The sequence below is a fragment of the Crinia signifera genome, chromosome 7, assembly GCF_055691185.1.
Source record: "Crinia signifera chromosome 7, ASM5569118v1, whole genome shotgun sequence".
NCBI classification, from domain to species: domain Eukaryota; kingdom Metazoa; phylum Chordata; class Amphibia; order Anura; family Myobatrachidae; genus Crinia; species Crinia signifera.
In genome coordinates this window covers 103,424,493-103,452,028 of record NC_139223.1, presented here as the reverse complement: position 1 = coordinate 103,452,028, position 27,536 = coordinate 103,424,493, and the positions used below count along the sequence as shown (strand labels likewise).

The 27,536-nt window shown below is 43.0% G+C and overlaps 1 protein-coding gene across 1 annotated transcript in view; it reads right to left on the bottom strand.

Annotated features, from left to right (window-relative positions):
• Positions 1–27,536, bottom strand: part of PGAP1 (post-GPI attachment to proteins inositol deacylase 1) — a 466,817-nt gene that overhangs the window by 14,769 nt on the left and 424,512 nt on the right. The window contains exons 23-25 of the mRNA XM_083153565.1: positions 22,571–22,706; positions 13,646–13,696; positions 4,368–4,612 (exon numbers count right to left, since the gene is read on the bottom strand). Of these exons, the coding sequence (XP_083009691.1) occupies positions 4,368–4,612; positions 13,646–13,696; positions 22,571–22,706 (432 nt within the window). The remainder of the gene's footprint in view (positions 1–4,367; positions 4,613–13,645; positions 13,697–22,570; positions 22,707–27,536) is intronic.

Below are 27,536 nucleotides of genomic sequence, written 5' to 3'. Positions count from 1 at the left end.
GAAGGATGGTTGTATTGATGCATTCTTTTCTCTCACTTTACAAGATTTTAAATCTTTTTGTGAAAAAGCGAATGATAAGAAAACTATTCCAAAAAAAAAAACCTTCATCCAAAGGAAAGAGGCCCTTAGAGCTTTGAGGAGAGATGACTCCATTGTTATTAAGACAGCAGATAAGGGGGAGTTGTTGTTCAAGACAAAGTCGATTATGTCAAAGAAGTGTATCGCCAATTGAACAACAACAAATTCTATGAAATCTTACAACAGGATCCAACCCCCCCTTATTCTAAGAAACTAAAGAGTCTGCTGGACAAGGCCTTGGCCGAGGGAGCGATATCCAAAAAGGAATATAATTTTTTGCACACCCCTTTTCCGGTCACCCCCACGTATTATCACTTACCAAAATACATAAATCCATCACTTCACCTCCTGGGCGTCCCATTATTTCGGGTGTTGGGTCCCTCACCTCTAATTTATTGGCATTTGTAGATGTGCACCTTCAGGGAATAGTGGTGTCATTGAGGTCCTACATCAGAGATACCTCACAGTTCCTCAATTGCATTAGAACTGTTAACTGGAAATCTAACTACCGTTTTTTAACATGTGATGTTAAATCTCTATATAGCAACATCCCGCATCAAGGAGGTATAAAGGCACTCCAATTCTATTTAGATCAGGATGAGGGCCTCAGTGACACCAAACGCAATTTTTTTGTTGAATGCAGTACACTTTATTTTATCACACAACTATTTCACGTTTACTGGATCTTTTTATTTACTAATTCTTGGTACCGCCATGGGCACCAGATTCGCCCCTAGTTTTACCAATCTATATATGGGTCGCATCGAGGAGGATTATATCAGGTGTGGCCCATTTGGGGCGAATCTGGTGTTCTATGGGCGGTACATAGACGATTTATTCTTTGTTTGGGAGGGGGATTCTGCATCAGCACATCATTTTGTCGCATTTCTTAATTCTAACACTTATGGTTTGAAATTCACCAGCACTTCCCACATGGCCGTGGGTTGAAAATATACCCAAGAGCCAGTACCTGAGAATCCGACGTAATTGTTTGGACAGTCCAGATTTTAAAAGAAATAAATGAGCTTACTATTGCCTTCAGGGAAGCAGGGTATCCAGAAGACCTTTTACTAAAAACTAAGGAGGATATACTAGAAGTCAATCGTGACTCCTTATTAATTAATAGCACTAAACACAAAGGTCCTGAGTTCCTAGAGAACCCTACACCAGTGTTTGTATCCAAGTTCAACACCTATTCAAAACAGCTGAAACAGATTATTCAAAATAATTTTAAAATCCTGAAAAGTGACAAATTGTTGTCAGACTTTTTGGAGGATTGTCCAAGAGTGGTCTTTAAACGGAACACCACCCTTAAAAACTCACTTGCTCCGAGTAATTTTTTTCAGGTCCTGGGAGCATGAATTCAATGTTTAATCACCCTAAAGGCTGTTACAAATGTCAAAGACCTAAATGTATAACGTGTAAATTTATTAATAACAGTAAACATTTTCTCTCACCTGCTATTGACACAACACGTCATTGATAAATTCATTAATTGTGCCTCAAACTATGTTGTTTATTTAATTACATGTGTGCGCGGTGCCCAATATTTGGGCCGCACTTCTCGCTCACTGAACGTGAGATTCTTAGAACATAGAAGGAATATCCTTAAAGGTGTGACTACGCATAGCCTCTCTCGCCACATTAAGTATAAACATCATGGTGTTTTCGATGGTCTAACCATCCAAGGTATTGAGTCCATCGACACCACCCCTAGGGGAGGTGATAGGTTTAATCAATTGTGCAGAAAAGAGGCTTACTGGATATTTGCATTGAACATTTTACATACAGCAGGTCTTAATGAATGCATAGAGTTAAACAACATCTGATTAATCCACTCTATGCACTATAATAATATAGTTCTGCCCTGAATGGGTGAATAAACTCTTCGTGCTCTATAAGGTTATTTTTATTACCACTGACAGCTAAGTGTAAGATAAAAACATTTTTGTGTTGTATAGGGTTGGTCTTGAACCACACAAGTTATTTATTCATACATTTATTGAGAAATGTATTTATTTTTATTTTATTTATTATTATTTTTATCTTTTATTTATTTGTTCATGTGTTTAGGGCTTTATTTGTTTCTAATTAATATAATATACAGGTATTAGTTTTTTCCTTCCGACTAAATACTGTTCTTACCAAGTCTAATTAATTATACAGAAAAAATCAGAAGATCAGTCATAAAGTAAGAATTATCAGATTATACAAGAAATAAATTACAATAAAATAGAAAGTTATGCTTTTCTTTTAAGGATAATCTAGATATATAAAAACTAATCACATAATATTCAGTAGGATATGGGGATTTGAACCTGTGGACCATGCAGATATCTGCTAGTATATATATCATTACTAGACCGGAGCTCTGCGAAGTGAGCCACCAGGCTTTTCATTTGGAGTCTATGTTTTTTCTCTACTATTTGTCTTTTATTTTAGTTTTCTTCTGTGTATATAATGTAACAGAATGCCATTCCTCATTTCGTTTTTTGTTTTTGTTTTTTCCTATATTGATATAATTATTGTTTATATAATGCCAACATCATGTGATATTTAGATAGATGTATAAACACAATGTATAATCATCCTTGGATAATTGGGCTGTAGTTTATGTACAGGAAATTAGTATACTACTTTGATCTAACCCGCTAAAGGTTAATAAACCACCTGGAAACCCTAATTAGTGACTGAACACGATTGGACATCAGCGTTTTAAAAACCATGGTCTGAGGACTCTGTTCATTTCCTTCTGAAGAAACCGCTACATACCAATACAGTGGAGAAACGCGTCAAGGGGCAGAGCTAACTTATACTCCATACGTGAACCTTCTACCAGCAGTTCCCGTGCAATCTCCTTAAACCTATTTGTCATCAGTTAGAGCTGGCTGTCTACACCAGTGATAAACGGGAGACCCCCAGTGCCAGTGATAAACGGGAGACCCCCAGTGCCCTGGCACCAACAACGCAAGCCGTTCTCTTGCAGGAGAGATAAGCCAGAAAGCCTGGGTGAGTCTACCTGCATTTTACACAATTCCTCTTATTCCCGGGCAGTCCAGCGGCTTCCATCTGGCTGTGCGCCGAACCACTTAAGGAGAGATCATTTGTATAATTAATTGTCTGGACTTTTATCTGCTGAAATTATTCCTAAAGGAGTATACGTTGTTCCTTCTTTTTTATGTTTTTTTAATGTGTATTTTTTATTACAAATCTGTACCTAAGGTATAATAATTTTTATAGATTATGTTTGTATCAATAAATTTATTAACACTTTAAAAAAAAAACAATTGTGTGGCGCTCTCTGGATGTGTTTATTCACATACATCCGTACGTTTATTGTTCCACTCTAGCAAACCATCCAATTTGTTAATTGGGAGCAGCCGTCCATTTTTTTAAAATATATTCCCTTATTCCAAGGGTGAGGTTTAGTGTTTGCGCCTGATTGGTTATACCTCAACCTAAGTATTTCATACGAAGCTCTCCCGGATCACAGGTGGCTCCAAGCCATCAGCCCTTATCAGCGCCACCCCCTTTTCAGACCCGTCTTACTGATGTTTTCAGGGCTACCGGCACTACTGCCTTGTCAGACAGTGTGACAGGTGAAGCGGCAACAACAGCACACAGCATAGGGTATGCAGGGAGAGCACTTCTCCAGCTTGGCGCCTCCCTGCTCTGCATCCTCAGCTGAGCAGCTAGGACTGGCCCTGCTTGTACAATACTATATAGATTATACTATTCAAATCCATAGTATGCTACTATATAATTTCAAAGTATAGTACTGGTAAACTTACATTATAAACTTTACATCTACAGTACATTATCTTTAAAACTTTATTATCAACTTTATGCACAGTTTGTACAGTAATTTAAAATCTCACCCACCATTGAGGTACAACCTATTGCAGTGATGGCTTACCTTGACACTCCAGCTGTTGTTGAACTACACATTAAAACCTGCCCTGCTACAGTTTTACTATTTGGCCATGCTAAAACTGATGCTGAGATGTGTACAGTAGTTCAATAAGAGCTGGAGTGTCAAGGTAAGCCATCACTGACCTATTGTCACAGCAGGCACCGTAATCAAGAGATTCCTCATAAACCTTTCCTGTTCCTCATAAACCTTTCTTTCTACACAAATTTCATGATATTTATATTTCTCCCTAGGCCTCCAGTGAAAGCGCAACGCAAAGGTATTCAGGAAATATGACTGCATTAATTTTTAATACGATCAATAAATATTCAAAATCCCAAAAATAAAAAAGTATAATTAGTATTATCAATGACTGTACCTGATATTTTTTAACCAGAAGATAAAGGATGGTAAAATCAGTAGAATCATCCATAAAAGTAAGTTCATGATTGATATATGCATTTTGAGGCTATCAGAAGCTGTGTTGGAATCTGAATTGGAATTTGGTTGAATTGAAGTCTCCTGCTCTGAAGCATGCATGGCATTATCGGCTTCTGTTGATTTATTAGAGTTGCTGTTTGATAGAATCTCTGTTGCTTTATTGTCAGATGTATAACTTTGAACCTGTGTACAAACAAATATAGGAAATTGTATTAATAGATGCATTATGACAGAAAGTTGGAACCATAATGGCGGTATTCAATGCCGAAAACAAGATCGATGAAAACAAGCCATCCTCACCTGCAAATCCCCTTGACAGTCGCTCACTGTATTTAATGTGCTGGGGAAATCCTCTCTGTCTGAGGACTCCCTTAAATGTCATTTTGTGGTGACCCCCGCTGTTTTGATGGCTGCACTTGCTGTTTCCATCTCGCAGGAAAGAACCAGCGAGGTGGAAACGGCGGGTTGAATACTGAGGGCGAGCTATGACAGCGCCATCAAAGTTTGTCCTCAGGGAATTGAATATACCCCAATGTCAACATGACCTAAAGGTTGACCTAAATCAGGAACTGGACCTGTTTAGAATGTTGATATCACAGTTTAAAGTGGTCCTGGAGAGGTGATGGAACTCATTTCCCAAACACAAAATGTCCACAGTAAGTTCCCCTTACACATAAAGCCCACAGCAGTGCCCCTTATACACATATCTGTCTCTCTCCAGCAACTCACCACCCCTCTAACATTGTCTTCTTCATGTACATAGCCTGCTCCTATTAGTGACTCTTCTTCACTTTAGCTGCGGTGACAGCATGACCAGGGCCACCATGAGGGGGGTGCTATGAGGACAACATATCCCCGTCAGTTGAAATTTTAGGTTACTCCTGATTCCTCATTTTTTAACTATTTTACCCATAAAATTTGGCATGCAGCACCGGGTGTTGATTGTACGCATTTGCGCCAAAGTTCAAACCTCAGTACGTCCAATCACTTTTGAGGTGCAGCCCCTAAAGCACCATGCCCCCATCTCAGAAGTTCCCTATGGGAGAGACTCAGACCACTCAGGCAGGCTGTCAGTCAGTGTAGTGGGGTACAGTACACAGGCAGGCTGTCAGTCAGTGTAGTGGGGTACAGTACACAGGCAGGCTGTCAGTCAGCTTTTCATTTTTTTTCCATTGTGGTGTGTGGTGTGCTGCACTGCTATCCAATACACCATAGACTACTGTCAGTGATTTTTCTGTCTCCATGCAGTGTTATACAAGCCCTGTCCATAAAAAAAATATATAAAAATACGTTTTGCTTTTCTTTATTTTTTTGTTGTGTACTACCCCCCATAGTACACAATAAGTTACGTGTGTGATTCTGCCTCCACGCAGTGTTATACAAGCTGCACATGAAAAAACTAATAAAACCAAAAAATAATTTTGCTCTTCTTTATTGTATGTGTGTACTGCACCCCAATACACCATACTGATACTGTCAGAAGTTCCATGTGTTAATAACCAGCCAGCTTGCTGCAGACCTTGACCTAAATTGAATTAAAACAAAATTGTAAGCTACAAAGTGGTCAAAATTGTCTGGAAAGGGCTGGCAATTAATGTTATTGAAGATAATGTTACTCTAGGGCCAAAAAAACGCAAATTTACATGATTTGGGCATTTTTTGACCATTTATGAAAAAAATCTAAATCCAAAGCTTTTCATCACCGCTTGACAAAGCCTAATCCAAATCTTCGGTCCCGGTGCTCATCTCTAATATATATAATACTGTTTTTATTGCATGGTGTGCGTCCATGCCCCTTGACGGACAGGAGTGCAAAAAGAAAAGAGGGTCGCCAAAACCTTTTCGATGGTGCGCTGGCGTAAAATAATGAGAGGTGCTCCATCTGTATACAAATATATATATATATTTGCAGAAAGATCCGGCACTATACACTGGCTCCTGCTCCCCTGGTGTTGCTTGGCCTGGGTGCCCGCTGGTTACTGGGGGTGAACCCAGTACATGTATATCCTTAACAAAGATGAGCGTCACTCCAGGTACGTGTAAAAGTTTTTTACTGTATGATGTCTACAGTGTTTCGGGTACTTGTCCTGAAGACGGGCTATGCCCGAAACACTGTAGACATCATACAGTAAAAAACTTTTACACGTACCTGGAGTGACGCTCATCTTTGTTAAGGATATATATATATATATATATATATATATATAGGGGAGCATGGTGGGGCGGCACTCCAACAGGTTTGCTGTATCCCAATATGGATGACACGGTGCCTTCCGTGAAAAAAACCTGAGAGGACCTCAGGGCATACAGGACTGTGTGACGGCGGCACTCGTAGCTTAAGCAAAAATAATGACCAGGAGACTGGATAAGTTTCCCAACGTTTCGAGGCTGTGTGCCTCTTTATCAAGGTGCAGATAGACAGTGTCTATCTGCACCTTGATAAAGAGGCACACAGCCTCGAAACGTTGGGAAACTTGTCCAGTCTCCTGGTCATTATTTTTGCTTAAGCTACGAGTGCCGCCGTCACACAGTCCTATATATATATATATATATATATATATATATATATATATACAGGGGGGGTTTGCGGCGGCACTCGCGAAGAAAAAAGAAACCACACCAGGCGGATAACTTCACCAACATTTCGAGGCTGGTTGCCTCTTTATCAAGGTGCTCACAAAAACTTCAAAAACGTTTTTGAAGTTTTTGTGAGCACCTTGATAAAGAGGCAACCAGCCTCGAAACGTTGGTGAAGTTATCCGCCTGGTGTGGTTTCTTTTTTCTTCGCGAGTGCCGCCGCAAACCCCCCCTGTGTATATCGCCAGCCTAGCGCTGACCCAGGACGGGCACCGCATTATTGTATTTCATCTGTACATTCTGCCAAGGAGCTTGGAGTGCCGCTAAACCCCCCCTCGTAAGTATATATATATATATATATATATGAAAAATGGAGAATACCTAACTGTCCGCGCCTTAATGGTGGCTAGCAGCAACTCTGAAAGTCCCCTGTTAGCCGGGACTTGAGACAGATAGAGATAAAGAAAAAGGGAACAGAGTGCGCTTATAGGTGAAGGTACACAACTTATTCCTCAGTTTTAAAACATTTATTCAATAAAAGCCTTAACAATTCGGCTCATATAAAATACATAAATGCATATAGTCATTTTGAAGATAACCATTAACGTAATGTACAATTTTTCCAATACAACGGCTGGCCCAACGCGTTTCGTCAACTACGTGACTTCATCAGGGGCATTCGATGACTTGGTTGACAAAGGTACAACTGCACTTTATGCAGTATCTCAAAATGAATGGGTACAGAAAATAGTTTTTTTTGCAGGAATATATATTTCACCAGTTAACAGCGCTCTTGTTATGACTGGCCCATACAAAATAAACAGAGTTTTTGTCCCAATTACACTGAGTACACCCACTCAGTGGCAGATATCAACATCCAGGTCAGATAATGCTGTGTGACCAGGAAGTAACCTCTAGTGTATTCAATGGCAGAATATATATATATGTAGACACACATATACTTATACAATGTCCTTGTCGACATAGACCCAAAATTTTTAAACCCTACAGTATGTCGACCTTTTTCCATATTGACCTTTGCTTGTGTCAACCTAAAGCACAGTGACCTTTTCATGTGTTGACCAATAGTGGTTGACCTTTTGACTGTGGGCAAAAAATTTAAAAATTAAGTTCAATGTTGAAAAATACATCCTGCGAGACATAACCAGTGTGCTAGTTATAACCTAAGTGGGGTTGCTTTGGGTATTTTAGAACTAGAAAGTGATCTAGGACCGCAAATTGATAACAAACTGGAGTGCAGTGCTCAGTGTCCTGTAGCAACAAATAAGGCCAACAGGATACTAGCATGTATAAGAAGGGGTATGGGACTCAAATGTAATTATGCCACTCTACAAAGCATTGGTTAGACCGTATATAGAATACAGTATAATTCTGGGCCCCACACTATAAAAATGACATCCTAGAACTGGAAAAAGTTCAAAGAAGAGCAACAAAGATAATAAAGGGGTTGGAAAATTTAAGCTATGAAGACAGATTGAACAAATTGGGATTATAGTATTTACGCTAGAAAAAAGACGTTTAGGGGGAGACATGCTTAACATTTAAAAATATATCAGGGACCAATATAAGGAACTGTCAGGCGCCCTTTTCACTTTGAGGAAGGACTCTAGGACACCTGGGCATGAGTTTAGACTACAGGAAAGAAGTTTTTTTTTGCAGGATTTTATCCAGCGGTGTAGCTAGGTGCCATTGTGCACGGAGCAAGGGCATATTTTGCGCCCCCCCTCCCCCTCCCGGTAATGAATTGGGGGCGTGGCTAACATGTGTTGGCATGTTACATTTGAAATATATAAGACACTGTAACGGAATCTGCTGCGCTATATAAGACACTGTAACGGAATATGCCGCGCTATATAAGACACTGTAACCGAATCTGCGGCACTATATAAAACACTGTAACGGAATCTGCTGCACTATATAAGACTCTGTAACGGAATCTGCTGCGCTATATAAGACTCTGTAACGGAATCTGCTGCGCTATATAAGACTCTGTAACGGAATCTGCTGCGCTATATAAGACACTGTAACGGAATCTGCTGCGCTATATAAGACTCTGTAACGGAATCTGCTGCGCTATATAAGACTCTGTAACAGAATCTGCTGCGCTATATAAGACACTGTAACGGAATCTGCTGCGCTATATAAGACACTGTAACGGAATCTGCTGCGCTATATAAGACACTGTAACGGAATCTGCTGCGCTATATAAGACACTGTAACGGAATCTGCTGGGCTATATAAAACACTGTAACGGAATCTGCTGCACTATATAAGACTCTGTAACGGAATCTGCTGCGCTATATAAGACACTAACAGAATCTGCTGCGCTATATAAAACACTAACGGAATCTGCTGCGCTATATAAGACACTGTAACGGAATCTGCTGTGCTATATAAGACACTGTAACGGAATCTGCTGCGCTATATAAGACACTGTAACGGAATCTGCTGCGCTATATAAGACGATGTAACGGAATCTGCTGCGCTATATAAGACACTAACGCAATCTACTGCGCTATATAAGATGCTGTAACGGAATCCGCTGCGCTATATAAGACACCGTAACGGAATCTGTGGCGCTATATAAGACACTGTAACGGAATCTGCTGCGCTCTATAAGACACTGTAACGGAATCTGCTGCGCTGTATAAGACACTGTAACGGAATCTGCTGCGCTATATAAGACACTAACGGAATCTGTGGCGCTATATAAGACACTGTAACGGAATCTGCTGCGCTATATAAGACACTGTAACGGAATCTGCTGCGCTATATAAGACACTGTAACGAAATCTGCTGCGCTATATAAGACACTGTAACGGAATCTGCTGCGCTATATAAGACACTAACGGAATCTGTGGCGCTATATAAGACACTGTAACGTCTAGGCAGCCTAGTGATGATAACACCACCACATTATCCTGTGTTCTGTATTTGGGGGAATGCTTACTTTAATTAAAGGACAGAGATTTGTAGCTTCCTCCCCTCACTCCCCCTCCTCTCTCCCATCCGTGTGCACTCATCAGCGGCAATAACGGGGGTCAGCTGATGTGTGTGCACAAGTCAAAGGTTAAAGATAAAACTTGACAGTTACGGAGGGAGACGCTGGCTGTCCGAGCTGGCAGGTGAGAAGTGCCAGACGCAAGCTGCTTCTCCGGCACTGTGAGCCTCTGATCCTCTGTCTGCAGCCCCGGAGAACACAAGCAGCCTGCACCAGCGTCATGCCCATGTCTGTGCTCGGACCTGCAGCCCTGTCTGATCTCTCAAGCAGCATCCAGCAACAGACATCAGGCTGTAGTAACGCTGAGTGACAGGACCAGCAGCTAGGCGCCGGGCAGGGCAGCCGCCGGCACACGCTGCCCGCCATTAGTGTAGCAGGGGATCATTTGTGGAGGGGGGCGGGCCGGCGGCGCCATTCCAACAATCTGCGCCCGGAGCATGAGCTCCGGTGGCTCCGCCCTCCCTACGCCTCTGATTTTATCACAGGATGGCCTTGAGCATGTGCACTGCTCAGCTTATCTATTATCACTCGGCCTGCAAATTCTCAGCCATGTGATCAGGTCTGAATAACCCCCTGTCCCCAGGTGCCCCCCACAGGAAGGAAAGTTGAAGGATGAAAGGAACTGTAACTATTTAAATAGAGCAGGGGTCCTCAAACTATTTTTTTCTGGGACTTAATCAGACAATAAAAATAAGGTACTCTTTACCTAGAACGGCGCCCGCGATCAGAATCGCGGGCGTCGGGGGTAAAAAATCGCGGTAATCGCGGGCATCGCGGGTAAATCGCGGGTACATCAAAATCGGGTACCCGCGATTACCGCGATTTTCCCATAGGGAACAATGTTAAAAAGCCTGATTGACCGCGATTTTACTGTAAAATGCCTCAATGCCCGCGATTTTCCCATAGGAATCAATGTTAAATGGGCTACAGAGCCCAAATAGCCCCAATTAACCCTTAAATGTCCCCCCAATTTTTGTACGCCACCCCACGATCCACGCCAACCCGAAGCGTGGCGAGCGCAGCGAGCCCGCGAGGGGCGGCGGTACGCGTCCTCCGACCTTTTCATGCCCTACTATCCACGTCGGCGTGGAGATGAGAATAGAATAGTGTGGCGAGCGCAGCGAGCCACCGAGCCCGAAGCGTGGCGAGCGCAGCGAGCCCCGCGAGGGGACGCGGATACCTTCACAGGTAAACGCGTCCCTTCGCGGGCTTCACAGGTGTCCGCGTCGCCACGGACACCTGTGAAGTCCGCGAGGGGACGCGTATAACTGTGAAGGTATCCGCGTCCCCTCGCGGGGCTCGCTGCGCTCGCCTCGCTGCGCTCGCCACACTATTCTATTCTCAACTCCACGCCGACGTGGATAGTAGGGCATGAAAAGGTCGGAGGACGCGTACCGCCGCCCCTCGCGGGCTCGCTGCGCTCGCCACGCTTCGGGTTGGCGTGGATCGTGGGGTGGCGTACAAAAATTGGGGGGACATTTAAGGGTTAATTGGGGCTATTTGGGCTCTGTAGCCCATTTAACATTGATTCCTATGGGAAAATCGCGGGCATTGAGGCATTGAATGCAAAATCGCGGTCAATTAGGCTTTTTAACATTGTTCCCTATGGGAAAATCGCGGTGATCGCGGGCATCGCGTCGCGGCCGTTTATGTGCTGCCCGCGATGTCGCGATCACCGCGATGGGCGCCGTTCTAGGTAAAGAGTACCAAAAATAATTACAGGACCCCAGCAAGATACCGCAGAAAGGTCGCCACACATGTGTGGCCAGCAGACAGCACATTCATGGCAGCATTGAGGAGGCACAAAATTATGTGAGAAGTCTAAAATAACAGACAATTCAACAGATTTTTCGGACTCCTTGAATCACTGACTGAGATTAGAAAAGTCATTAGCCTGATGGTCAGCAACATGGAGTCGCGACCCCATGCTGAGGATGTTGGGAGTCGGACCCACTTTGGGGTCAGGACCTACAGTTTGAGAACCACTGATATAGAGCATGTTGACCTGATGTTTTGCAATATGTAAATATTGTAGCTTTAAACCAGTATATCTCTGCACGCTGTGGAAAGTCTACTTCTACAGCGGAAACTTATACAGTACAGAAAGTAAATGCATTTCCTGCTCTATAAAGAATATTCTAATTCACCTGAATAAGACACTTCCCAACTTTGGTTTCAACTGAATCGGGACCTGCGACACTGGAGCGACCTACTTTTATCTACATAATTAATAAAGATGGTTCATAATGATGCCCCCCCCCCCCTCATTTTTATTACTGGAATAAAAGTACTGTCAGATTAGGACAAGAAGTGTCCCCTGGGTAAATGCAGTGGTAGGGACCACTTGTAAATTTAGGAAATTTATGGTAGAAAACTCCTGTATGTTTAAATAAAAACGTTAGACACAAAAAAGAGAGGTCTTTATGCGTTCACCGTTACATGAACTGCCAACAGTTAATACGCTAACAGGAGAATGCAGTACATACCTCCCAACATGGCCCATTCAGGAGGGACAAATTGCTCTGTTTCTGGACTTTCCTCTTAATGTATGATTGCCATCACCTATAGTTGAACAGTTTAATTGATAAGAAAGGAGTTTTTACACAGGTGATGGCAATCATAAAGTAAGAGGGAAGTCCAGGAACAGAGCATTCATGTTGGGTGGTATGGGAGTCTAGTGAGGTGTAATAAAAAGGAGATGGTACTGGAGTACAGCATTGGAGAATATGAATATGTATCATTGGAGAATGTAATGTGCAGGAAGTAACTGAGAATCTCTAGAGCAGGTAGATGGACAATTCCCTATGGGATTGGCACATGTGGTGGACAGGACCAGGCAGGGATTACAGGCTGGTATTGCAATCAAGATGGGCAACATATTCACAGGATCAGTACAGTTTTGAAGAAAGGGAGAAGCATGGAATGTGTAGGCACAAACTAGAACCAGCACAAAGCTTACGTGCACACTGCGACCTATCAGCAAGACCAATCAATCAAGGACCAGGACCAGGGGTCAGGGTTATAATTAAAAAGTAACCACAGCTGCATCACTGCATTTCAGCAGTGCTTCCAGGCTGCTAGACAACTAGGGAAATAAAAACAGCCAGGTGTCCCAGTTGCCTTTTAACATGAAGCTCCCATCAAGCCCATGTGTAGTCTGCAATGTTCTGATTGCTAATACTGGCCATACATCAGACCAATTTTCCTCCAACCATCCAACTAGTTGGTTGGTTGGACTAAAAATCGGGTTCTGTATGGGGGCAAATGTCAATAAGCAATTTGCTCACAAACTCAGGAGAATGGACAAAAACATTCAGTAAAATTGTTTACATCAAATAGGTCCAACTACAGTACATTGTCTGAGTGACAGTTGGGAAACAAATTACTTAATTACAAATTACATTTGGTCCTATCCAGTACCAGCTTTTTATTCCATTCAACCAACTAGTCGGTTGGAGGAAAGTTGGTCTGATGTGTGGGCAGCATAAGTAACGATCCGGCCAGAAGCTACAGAGCAGATTGTAACAATTTAATATTACATTACTATGGAAAGGTCATTCTGAGCAAGTAGAAACTTCTGTTAAAATTGCAGCAGTAATAATTAATAATATACTTACTCTATTTTTCGATGTTTGGTATCTCTGCAGGTCAGATTGCAACTTTACAACCTACAATTATACATAGCATTAATTTATCTTAAAGTATTTGTTTCTAAACTTGTAGAACATAATCTTCAGAAGAAATATAAAGGTCCATACACACTGGGCGACTATGCCCGGCATGTATGTGCATACACACTGAGCGGCTTTCCCCTTGCCCGGCACCGACGGAGGGGGAGGACGGCGTTGCATAGCAAAGTGCTATGCAAAACCGCCCTGAAAGCTGCTCATCTGCTGGTATAACCAGCAGATGAACGGCTTTCCCAGTGTTGTTGTGGGAGCGTGCAGCAGCGCTCACCGCTCATTGCTGGGCCATACACACTGGGCGGCTTTGAGCTGAAAGCCTTTCAAACCTCCTGTTTTGAGCGACTTTCAGCTCAAAATCGCCCAGTGTGTATGGGCCTTTAGCTTCACATACTTTGTGGGATCAATGTTTTCTCAATTTTATAGTACAAGAATAGTTTTCACACAAATAAATTGTTATGTTGAGAAATGGATACATAGGCTTAACACCGTGTCTCTGCATGGTTTGAATGAGAATTTATCTCTTACTTGCTTCTATTGATTGGATCCGGCACAGGATCGCCCTGCCAGTAGACTATAACACTTAATTGAATAATTGGAACCCATACATCATTATTGCAATTGTGCACTGATGTACTGCTTTAAACACATATTGTTACTGTTGCACTATAATGACATTTCTCTGTCTGCCACAAAGTTGGTAATTTGTTACATTGCCTTTCTGCTGTTATGACATGCACGCGCTGTTAAAGTTGTATACTGTGATGTTATGTTCTTTCTGTAAATATGTAAATGTCTTTTTTTTCCTTCTGGTGATTGTTCAATTAATGATGTCATAGAGGGTAGCCCAGTCTGCCTCTGATGACACACTCACTCCTCCCTGCTATGGAGCACATGGTGTCCCCTGCACCCATAAATAACTTGTGTATGCAACTGTTCAGGTTGTTCCTGAAGACGATAATAAATCGAAACGTGAAACGCAGCCTGTCTGTTTGGGATTATTGCATCCCTTATATGAAAAGTCTGTGAGTGCCGCCAGCACACACAATCCTCCTTGTTATCCACTGGGGTGCATTTCTCAGGCTAAAGTCCCGGGGGTACAGCCAAATATAGTAACAATCCAGATAAGAGCACTCACCAGACTTCCAAGTATTCTGCAGTTAAATAGTTTAATACATCACCACTTGTTCAGATATCATGTCGACGTTTTGAGCCACACCAGGCCCTTTGTCAAGACCAAATCTCAGATGGTTCACAGCATCAGATGATCCAACACAGTGATCAGCTGTACTCCTTAAATACCCTGATGCCAGGAAGTGCTTACAAAAACCTAGACAATCCCGGAAGTGTTAAAGTTACATATTCTCCCACATCTCTAGTCATACATTACTTATCTCACTGCATAATAAGGATGGCGTTATCAACATATTACACTTTATCCAGTTGTCATACTCACACAAGTTTTGTAAATCCTATATGTCCCGGCGTGCGTTCCCCCTGGCTGGAACGCAACACCGGATATCCTGAAAGCGGTAACTACGCTACAGGCACAACATTGGATAGATAAAGCAGGTGACCCGAAGCGTCACCCCGTACATCAGGCGGCCACGCTCAGATGTAGACCAGCACTGCTAGATGCGTCTAATAGGTTACCCGGGTAACCTATGTCCTAAACTTCTAACTGCTTGCATTCCACTGCGGATCAGTGGATCGCACAGCACAACATGCGCTAGAGCAGGGCTGGGCAATTGCGGCCCTCCAGATGTTGATGAACTACACATCCCAACATGCCTTGCATCAGTTTCAGCATGGCCACATAGCAAAACCAATGCAAAGCATCCTGGGATGTGTAGTTCATCAACATCTGGAGGGCCGCAATTGCCCAGCCCTGCCCTAGAGTAACATATCACTTTGTACAACTTAAACAGACTACTCAAATATATTACTAAGTATACTTCTATCAAACATTAAAGGAGTGAACACCAGTTCATATCCAATTTTAGGAATAGCATTTAATGGACATCACGGTATCTAAGGTTCACAATAGGTAGTATATATTAAACATCAGAAAAACAACATAAACACACTATTAAAATTTATTTGAACCATCGGCTCAAGGGGACAATTCCAGCAGTAAATACACTGTCCCGAGGGGTCCCCCCAGCCGAACTGGCCAATAGCTCAAGTTCAGGGTGGTACATCTATACCTAGTCTGCTAGTACAGAAATCAAGTAGACAATTCTGGTAACATTAAGTCAAAGCAAAATATTCATATGTGTTTTTTTCATTTAAGTCTCTTGGGCACACTGTAACCAGTTGATGGATCCATGAAGCTTCTCTCTTGTGAAGCATCAACCCTCTATCACCAAGTCTAGGCGGTGGTGGGATCCAGTCAATTGCCATGTAACGTAAAGTGGCTAACTGGTGTCCTTTATCAACAAAGTGTGCTGCTACCGATTTGTCTGTTTCTCCAGTTGAATAAGCCAATCGAATTGATGACCTATGTTGATTTTTATGTTCTCTCAGCGTCCTTATAGTTTTACCTACATACATTAGGCCACATGGGCATATAAGGTAGTATATTACGTGGTCAAGTTGGCATTAGAGACGATGTCTGAGGTCGATTTTGTTACCATTATGCAGATGGAAAAAGTATGTGCCAGTGATAATTGCCCGGCACGTGGCACAGCCCAGGCACTTATAGCAGCCATTTTTCTTAGATATCCACATGTCCTTGTTTTCTTTGGCTGGCTTCATGTTTGGTCGCAGAAGGTAATCCTGCAAGTTCTGTCCTCTCGAGACACTTAGTAGGGGAGGTGCAGCCCCTACTTTTCTGAAGGCTTGGTCTGACATAATGAGAGACCACTGGTCCTTAATTGTCCTCTGAGTAATTCCAACATTGGTATCACATTGGATATTCAAAATCATAAGAGGAGTAGTATCTGGACCTTTAGGTGTCGACACGTGGCGTGTATACTTTTTTCTAGCCTTGGTAAGACTTCTCTCAATAGTCTGGGCACTGTACCGCCTCTCCTTGAAACGTGAAGCACATTCGGAGATTTGTCTCTCCCTTGCTGTAGGGTCGGAATTATTGTGCATGACCCTTAGGAACTGTGAATTGGGGTCGTACAGTGAATGGGAGTCATATAGTGAAGAAGGGTCAGGCTTGGGGACATACACTGAAAGGCACTGATGGACAGTGCCTTGGGTGCAGAGTGAATGGGTGCAGAGTGGGGAACATACAGTGAATGGGGGACATACAGTGAAGGAGGAGCAGGCTGGGGGACATAAAGTGAATGGGAGCAGGCTGGGAGAAATACAGTGAAGGGGCAGGCTGGGGGACATAGAGTGAATGGGGACAGAGTGGGGGACCATTCTGATGTGATTAATGATTCAAAGAATGTCAGGCTGAATGGTCGGCCCCCCACATTTTCACCTCATAAAATCTGGCCCTCGTCGCAAAAAATTTGGACACCTCTGCTCTAGGGCATGGTGTGCGATGCGTTCCACTGATCCGCAGTGGAACGCAAGCAGTTAAAAGGTTGGGACATAGGTTAACCGGGTAACCTATTAGACGCATCTAGCAGTGCTGGTCTACGTCTGAGCGTGGCTGCCTGATGTACAGGGTGACGCTTCGGGTCACCTGCTTTATCTATCCAATGTTGCGCCTTGAGCGCCTGTAGCATAGTTACCGCTTTCAGGATATCCGGTGTTGCGTTCTAGCCGGGTGGAACGCACGCCAGGACATATAGGATTTAAAAAACTTGTGTGAGTATGACAACTGGATAAAGTGTAATATTTTGATAACGCCATCCTTATTATGCGGTGAGATAAGTAATATATGACTAGAGATGTGGGAGAATATGTAACTTTAACACTTCCAGGATTGTCCGGGTTTTTGTAAGCACTTCCTGGCATTAGAGTATTTAAGGAGTACAGCTGATCACTGTGTTGGATCATCTGATGCTGTGAACCATCTAAGATTTGGTCTTGACAAAGGGCCTGGTGTGGCTCGAAACGTTGACATGATATCTGAACAAGTGGTGATGTATTAAACTAATTTACTGCAGAATACTTGAAAGTCTGGAGAGTGCTCTTATCTGGAGTGTATAATAAATAATATAAACACCACACCATCAAAATATTAAAAACAATTACATATGAGACATCGGACCATCATTATGGATATACTGCATAAGAAAGATGTTAAGAGACACATATTAAAGTTACATCCCTTCTTCTCAGTACGGGATTTCGGTATCAATTCAAAATATCATTATTTTGTAACAGTAATGTGTCAACTATGTTTTGCATCAAAAAACACATTGAGATTAAGCTGATCATTCAGACCCCGAGGCTTCACTGTGTCTAGCATAAATATCCATTTAGACTCTAAACGAAGAAGCTGTTTATGTCTATCCCCTCTTCTCTTGCTTAAAGGGACATGGTCGATAATAATATGCCTGAAATTAGCCATATTGTGTTTAACCTCAAAGAAATGCCTCGCTTGTGGCTGGTCAGAGGGTTTTCCTTTGAGTGCATGTCGAATTGACGTACGGTGCATGGCCAAACGTTCTTTAAAAGCCCTAACCGTCTTGCCAATATAGCACAAGCCACAGGGGCATTTGACCATATACATAACAAAAGAACTATAACATCCAAGAGGATATCGGATGGAAAAAAAATTCCCGGTATGTGGGTGGAAGAACCATTTTGAGGCGATCATGTGCCCACACGTAGAACACCCCGTGCACTTATGACATCCCGGACTTCGAAGTTGCACTAAAGGGTCAAATTGTGTCAGAGGGGTGACATCCGTGCGTACCAGCCAGTCACGCAGGTTTTTACCCCTTCTGTAACTAGACATGATTTTAATATTTTTTAATTTGGGCAGATCTTTATCGCTAGTGACTATAGGTCATAATTGTTTTGTCTGTTGGCGTACAGTTCCACTCGCCACATTAAATTCCTGTACCCAGTGAATAGTATTTTCAGTAGTTTTTTTGACAGACCTAAGTAGTGTCTGCTTACGGTCAACGAGAGCTAATTTATTTCTGGCAGACTCAAGTGTGGCTAATTAATAACCTCTAGCTAAAAATTTATTAGACATATCAGACAGCACCCCCTCCAAGGTCACAGGATTACTAACAATTCTTTTGGCTCGAAGGAACTGTGAATAAGGCAAACTACTTGTTGTACTAGCGGGGTGAAAGCTCTCTGCTCGCAACAATGTGTTGCGGTCAGTGGGCTTCACATACAGCTTGGTTTCAATTTTGTTATCAACAATCATAATCAGTACATCCAGGAAAGCAATTTGTTCCAAACTTTTGCTGAATGTGAATTTAATAGGACAGTCCCATAAATTAACTTCGGCTATGCGTGTACACAGATCTAGGGGGTCCCCCTTCCATACAATCAATATGTCATCTATGTATCGTTTATAGCATAGAATTCTGTCTCTATGTTCTCGGCAAAAAAATGCATCGCTTTCAAGCTCAAACATGTAGGTGTTGGCACAGGACGGTGCCACGGGAGACCCCATAGCACAGCCACTCACTTGCCTATAATAGGCATTGTTGTAATAAAAATAGTTTTGTTTGAGAATAATACTCAATAAAGCAGAGAAAAAAGAAACAGATGGACCTTTATACAAAGGGTTATCACGTATCAAATTCTCCACAGCACGAATCCCGCCAACATGCGGGATACTCGTGTACAAGCTTACAATGTCAAGCGTGAATAACCAGGTATTGTTAGGGACATGTCCAAATTCATCCAACAATATCAGCAATTCAGTAGTGTCTTTTAAATAGGTGGGCCGATCCTGTACACACGGTTGAAGATAATAATCCAAGAGCTCTGCTATGTTAGTAAAGAGGGAACCTCGAGCTGAAATTATTGGTCGCCCTGGGGGCACTATCAAACTCTTGTGTATCTTCGGGAGCGTGTACAGTATCGGCACCACTGGAAAGTCAGTAATCAAATAATCACAAAGATCTTTAGAAATAGTCCCCCTAGTCCCAGCATCCAAAAGCAATGCATCCCAAAATTTTTTATAGTCATCGGTAGGGTCACCCATCAATTTATGGTAAACAGAATGGTCAGATAATTGTTTATCAATTTCAGAGCAATATTGTGTCACATCTTGAACCACAACACATCCCCCTTTATCTGCCGGCCGGATTATTATATCCTTATAGGTACTAAGGTTTTTTAAAGCCTGCCATTCATTTTTAGGTAAGTTGTTACGGTAAGAGGGTTGTGTAGTCTGTGCATTGGCTACATCCAATGCCCTAATAAAGCCAAGGATAGAGGGGTTATGTGTTGTTGGCTCAAAGTGTGATTTTTTTATGGAAGCTCTCTGCTCAACTGATCACTCCACATTTACAGAATCTTGTATAGCAAAGAATTCTTTCAATTTAAGTATTGGACATCTACTTTCCATTTAAGATGGTTAAAGGAATTTGTGGGGACATAACTAAGCCCTTTGCTAAGGACAGTAATCTCATCCCATTAATATACGATCTGATAAATTATAGACCAAATTTAGGGCTTCCGCCCCCCCCCCCCCCCTAAATGTGGAATGAGGTTTTTGCGATCTTTTATTAAAAGGTCTGTAGTACTGTCCTCTAGCTGATCTGTCACTGCTACCTGACAACCATCTATACACTTGGTGTTCCAAGTAGTCACGGTTAACAGTCTCGAATTTCTTTTTCTTAAAGGACACCAGTTCTTTTTTTATAGCTACTTATCTGTCCATTAATTTTCAATCCAATTGGACGATACATCCTTTGCCAAGGTGTCAAGATGGCTTGTCTCAAATGTATTATTTTTTTTTCCCGTTACCTCTAGCTCTCGACCCACTTCTATCACCAAAGTGATTAAATCGAATGAGCACTTATTACAGACTGCGATCCACTTGCGACAAAAGTCTTTATTAAATCTACCGATGGTCGGGGAGTTTTTAACCCTAAACCCCCTCAGGATTTTCTTGTCGTGCACATACTCTGAAAGGGTTACTCCGTGAAGGAGGTAGTCGGTCTCTTTCTTTTTCATACGAAGTAAATTATTGTATAATTTATCAACTGAAGAAGTCCCAACAGCATCCAAGAATCTCTCTTTAAACAATATTGCCTCTGTTTCACTCTCTGAGAGGCTCAACATTTCACCAGTGGGAATATCCACCCAATTGAAGCCTGTAGCTTCCTCCATGTTTCAGTGTTAATTCACCATACAAATGAAGAATGGCCAGCAAACAGCTCCGGCTTCACGGGTATCACAATCCGCACAATCTCCAATGCTTATAGATAAATGTTCACTCCATAATCAATCAGCATACATCCATAATGTAGTACGATATCCGCCACAGTTTAAACTGTTCCAGCACAGAACAGACGAGATGTCACACAAACTGGGCTCTCAGCATATGTACTGTTTCTGTAGCCAGGTATCAAGGTATCACAACAAGGTATCCTCTTGGATGTGATAGTTCTTTTGTTATTTATATGGTCAAATGCCCCTGTGGCTTGTGCTATATTGGCAAGACGGTTAGGGCTTTTAAAGAACGTATGGCCATGCACCGTACGTCAATTCGACATGCACTCAAAGGAAAACCCTCTGACCAGCCACTAGCGAGGCATTTCTTTGAGGCTAAACACAATATGGCTAATTTCAGGCATATTATTATCGACCATGTCCCTTTAAGCAAGAGAAGAGGGGATAGACATAAACAGCTTCTTCGTTTAGAGTCTAAATGGATATTTATGCTAGACACAGTGAAGCCTCGGGGTCTGAATGATCAGCTTAATCTCAATGTGTTTTATTGATGCAAAACATAGTTGACACATTACTGTTACAAAATAATGATATTTTGAATTGATACCGTAATCCCGTACTGAGAAGAAGGGATGTAACTTTAATATGTGTCTCTTAACATCTTTCTTATGCAGTATATCCATAATGATGGTCCGATGTCTCATATGTAATTGTTTTTAATCTTTTGATGGTGTGGTGTTTATATTATGTATTATATGTAACACTTCCTGACTTCCGTGTATAGGGTTGCTATGGTAACCGTCGTCCGCGCTGTAACCCGGATGTGACGTATGGGTTAGCCCGGAAGTCCTCCGATGGACGGCGCGTGGACGCCGGACCAGCCCCGCAGCACGGCACTGCACTTGTAGCGTATTTAAGGTGAGCACTTTGTATCTGTCATTGTACTTGTATTTGTATGCCGCCTGACGAAGGGTAAATAAACCCGAAAGCTTGCACTTCTGGTGTCCATGTGTTGTTCCTCCGTGAGAAGCCCGACGGGCGCCGCTGATCTGGACTGGTCTGTATATGTATACTCAGCTGTGCACCGCAGCAATTGATTATCCCCTTGGAGGGTGCCGGCTTACTGTTACTTATTTGTGTATTAAGGTGAATTAGTTTATTATGGTGAGTTCTGAGTCCCCTGTTTCTATATTTATTTGAGCATGTGGTCACAGGCCACTGCACCTCAACCTGGGAATGGCAAATGCAGTTTGCACTCCATTTCTGGGAATCTGAGTGTGGTGGTTTCCTAACTTATACGATTTGTAATGTAGCTATCCCTCTGCAATGCGCTCAGCAGCCAGACTGGAGGAGGCCCAATGGGAAGGGGGGTGACACTATAAGTCACTACACTGGATGACACCAACCCTAGCGATGCCTCTGCAGACTGTTAATCACCTGCCATCTGCAGACTCTTTGCAAGCCAGAAATCAGGATCCATACTGCACATCTAAACTTCAGTACACTGTGTCACTGTGGACCTGAATGAAGTCCAATGTGTGGCATTACTGCATGTACCTTGTATAGATTTGTATTAGATTTTACCTTAATCAAATAGCGCAGAAATACAAGTAAAATTCCAAAGGCACCGCAAGTTGTCCAAGACACAAAAGAGAAGAAACAGATTTCTGCAAATAGTTTCTTTGTAAATTCTGCATCTTCCTTTGGTAAATCAGTGCTTCTGAAAACAGAAGAGAAAATATATTTTATATGGAAACAGACTAACTTGTTATTTACAGTTTATGTGATGAAAACATCACACATTATGCAATGGCATATCACCCTGCACCATTTAGTTATGCTGAGTACTAATTTTCTGTAAAAATAGGTCCAGGAACTCCTGGTCCGGGGGTGGATTGATTAAATTAAAGTAGATAGATAAAGTGAGATGTATATGGTGTATTTAGAAGGCACTCTCAGGGAAAGTACATTTTGGCCCAGTTCCTGGTGATGTCATATTTTCTTAGAGGTTCAGAAACTAAGGGGGCGATGTACTAAGCCAGGGTTGGCCAACCAATAAGAGGCAATGAGCCAAAAAAATTTGTATGGTAAGACAAAGAGCCGATACCATGCAAAAATGAGGGTGGCCTAGCTCCCTCAAGGCCACACTCTATTTTTAAATGTCCGGTGCTCCCTTCCTTTGAGCTGTCCTGCTATTGGCTGCTAGATCAGAGCAGTATCTTTATTATTTAAGTAGGAGCCAGGGTCACGCCATAAATATCAGATACCCTGCCGCATTAAAGACATTCCCCCAACCCCCACATGCAGCTCGAGAGTCGCGGTTTGGCCACCCCTATTCTATAATATGCCCCTGACCCCCACTGTACAGCCACTCAAAATTCAGAGACAGTGGAAATCAAAGTGTCAGCATAACATACCACCACACACTGGCCCACTTAGACCACTGTATGTATATATATGTGTGTGTGTGTATATATATCCTGTGGTCAAGTGGGCCGTTTATTAGATGGCCCAAGTGGGATGAATAAACCGTCATAAATCACCATGGTAGGTGAACCTTACACCTCTGACCCCAGATGACCTTACCATCATAAGATAATAATTATCCCTCCCCATAGGCTTCTTGGAACTTCTAAGCTCACCGACACCGACTGTAAAATATTTAAAATATCCTAGATCCTTGATTGATTTAGGTAAGAAACATCCGCTTAAACTGATTTGTTTGTTCTGTCACCCCAATATCGCCTGCCCCCCCCCCTTTGACTTTAGAATACTATTTTTTAGGTTTTTACAGATTGTGTGAAGACACTCACCCACACTCAATCAATCTAGGTGTGAGGTCAACTACTGCTTTGGTATGTATACTCCATACCATTTTTAAATTATCAGTATAATTGATATTTTTGTACGAAATACTTATATTGTACTTTGTTTTATTTATACCAACTGTAGCCATACCCCTGACGAAGTCCCATGTGACGAAACGCGTTGGGTTTTTATGAATAAAAGACCATTTGTCTGACTTGGAGTCAGCAGCACCAATCAGAACGCTGGGTGAGCGGGCCATCTGGATTAAAGTGATCTCAGGACATGGGAATGATCTCGGGAGCCGCAGCTCTTAGAGAAAAGAGCCGCATGTGGCTCGAGAGCTGCGGGTTGGCCACCCCTGTACTAAGCCTTGAAAAGTGATAAAATGGAGTGATAAACCACAAACCATTCAACTCCTACCTGTCATTTTCAAACACAGCCTGTGACATGGCAGTTACAAGCTGATTGGTTGATGGTTTATCACTCTCTATTTTATATTTTTCAAGCTTAGTACATATGGTCCTGAGTTCCTTCTGAAAAGTATCACTAGTAGTACTGGTTATTCTCACCACTCTGCCGCTCCAACGCCCCCTCCCCCCTCTCTTAAAACACCTCTGACTTTATGTTGTACAAAACATACTAGGTATGGTTATTGCATATATGTTTGGTCTTTTGGTTTTGTACACTCTGTAAAGTTAAAACACTGCAGATGGATGTGCACAATATATAATTTCGGTACATATATGTTAGTTGGGTGCCCACTAAGATATTTGCTTAGTTTTCCGCGTCCCCTCGGGGGGCTCGGTGGCTCACTGCACTCGCCACACTATATAAAATCAACTCCATTCCGACATGGATAGTGGGGGTATGAGCGTACTAACTATAGTGGCTGCCCAACTAACATATAAGAACCAATTTTAGTTTGTTTCATAACAAATAGAGTGTAGTTGTTTCCTTCTGCTTCATAATACACCCTTCCAGTCCTCACCTTTAAAAATTGTGATTTGGAAACCAATTTACATCTATCTGTAAATATAGAATCTACTAAAACTGTCCTTTGTCCAACATGAACCATGGAGCCGTGTGTTTATTTAACTTTTTGTCCTGTTGTGAAACAACAAGTTCCGGTGGGCCCGTTAATGCTCCACATTCTGAGACTTGTGGTTCTCCAAGTTAGGACTCGTAGTTCCACAACAATACATAATGGTTTATTTATTTTTACACAAAGGTCCAGTGTTTAATGTGCAGTGATGGGGTTCTAACACATTTCACTGCTAACCACATCATCTTTTTTAAAGATATATTACAGTAGCCCAGATCTGGGTTTTATACCTACTTAATGAGTCAATCAATGACACATGGGGCGAAATGTAATAGGGTGTGATTTTTGGACGAGTTCCAAACTCGCCAGAAATCGCACCTTTAAAAATCGCGTTTTTTGCCGCGAATTCGCATATGTAATGAGATGCGAATTAGCGGCAAAAAAATGCGATTTGCCGCGATTTCGGGCGATTTTTAGTCATGAAAATGTGCGCATTTTCAGTCATGAAAATGTGCGCATTTTCATAAATGCGATTTTGTGCAAAAAAATAAAAGTTTAAAAAAAACCGGCGTGGGGTCCCCCCTCCTAAGCATAACCAGCCCCGGGCTCATTGAGCCGGACCTGGTTCCAAAAATACGGGGGGACAAAAAGCATAGGGGTCCCCCGTATTTCTGAAACCAGCCCCGGACTCTTGGACCGGTCCTGGTTCCAAAAATACGGGGGACAAAAAATCTGGGGGTCCCCCGTATTTTGAAACCAGCACCGGGCTCCAACAGCCCACGGTGTCATGCCACAGCCGGGGGACACTTTTTATACAAGGTCCCCCGGCCAAAACATGAGCACCGTGGCTGGTCAGCCTTGGACGGGGTACCTGGAGGAGTGGGGACCCCCCCAATAAAGGGGTCCCCCCCCCAGGCTTCACCCGTCCAGGGCTGAAGCCCGGGGCTGTCACCGGCGTCCGTGGCCAGTGGACGCCGGCCTGATAGGGTTAAATCGATCATACGTTACATTGCTTTATACCGGAGAACTACAAGTGCCAGCAGACCTCCCCCGCATGCTGGTACTTGGAGAACCACAAGTCCCAGCATGCGGGGCATTAATGGGCCCGCTGGGACTTGTAGTCCACCTGTAAAAAGAATGTTTATAAAAAACACACACAGAGAGAAGTAAAAGTTTATTACACACACACACCTCACTTTTACACCAGCGTTACTTACCATTCCTGGATCCAGCGCTGGTCTGGCTGCTTCACAGCCGGCTCCCCCCGCACTGACAGGCAGCGGGGAGAACCGGCTTTCTCCGTTGCCTCTAACAGCTTCTGTAGTGCTGTCCCAGTGCTACAGAGGCTGAGAGCGCGATTGGCTGAGCTATGCGTCTCCATGGATACGCATAGCTCAGCCAATCAGGACTGAGCTATGCGTCTCCATGGAGACGTATCGGCCAATCGCGCTCTCAGCCTCTGTAGCGCTGGAACAGCGCTACAGAAGCTGTTAGAGGCAACGGAGAAAGCCGGTTCTCCCCGCTGCCTGTCAGTGCGGGGGGAGCCGGCTGTGAAGCAGCCAGACCAGCGCTGGATCCAGGAATGGTAAGTAACGCTGGTGTAAAAGTGAGGTGTGTGTGTGTAATAAACTTTTACTTCTCTCTGTGTGTGTTTTTTATAAACATTCTTTTTACAGGTGGACTACAAGTCCCAGCGGGCTCATTAATGCCCCGCATGCTGGGACTTGTGGTTCTCCAAGTCCCAGCATGCGGGGGAGGTCTGCTGGCACTTGTAGTTCTCCGGTATAAAGCAATGTAACGTATGATCGATTTAACCCTATCAGGCCGGCGTCCACTGGCCACGGACGCCGGTGACAGCCCCGGGCTTCAGCCCTGGACGGGTGAAGCCTGGGGGGGGACCCCTTTATTGGGGGGGTCCCCACTCCTCCAGGTACCCCGTCCAAGGCTGACCAGCCACGGTGCTTATGTTTTGGCCGGGGGACCTTGTATAAAAAGTGTCCCCCGGCTGTGGCATGACACCGTGGGCTGTTGGAGCCCGGTGCTGGTTTCAAAATACGGGGGACCCCCAGATTTTTTGTCCCCCGTATTTTTGGAACCAGGACCGGTCCAAGAGTCCGGGGCTGGTTTCAGAAATACGGGGGACCCCTATGCTTTTTGTCCCCCCGTATTTTTGGAACCAGGTCCGGCTCAATGAGCCCGGGGCTGGTTATGCTCAGGAGGGGGGACCCTACGCCGTTTTTTTTTTATAAAAACACTTTTACACATTTTTATTAACAGAACCATGCACAGATCTCAATGATCTGTGCATGGTTCTGTCAAATTCGCCTGTCAGAACCTGGTCTATTTTTTTTGCGATTTTTGGTAACATTTACCAAAAATCACACCCTATTAAATTTGCGAGTTGTATACTTTATAATGGGAAAACATCTGGATGCGAATTGAAATGTGACTAAAAATCGCACTTCTAAAAGTGCGATTTCGCGGTAAAAAGTGCGATTTTTTACCGCGATTTTCAACCTATTAAATGTGCGATTTTCGGAAAATGTGCGATTTCGGCCGTTTTTGACCCAAAATCGCACATGTCCAAAAATCACACCCTATTTCATTTCGCCCATAGTGTACTACAAACAATCAAATCATTGTGTAACAATTAAAAAAATCATATAGAGCTTAGAGAAAGGCAGACTTTTATTTTAGCTA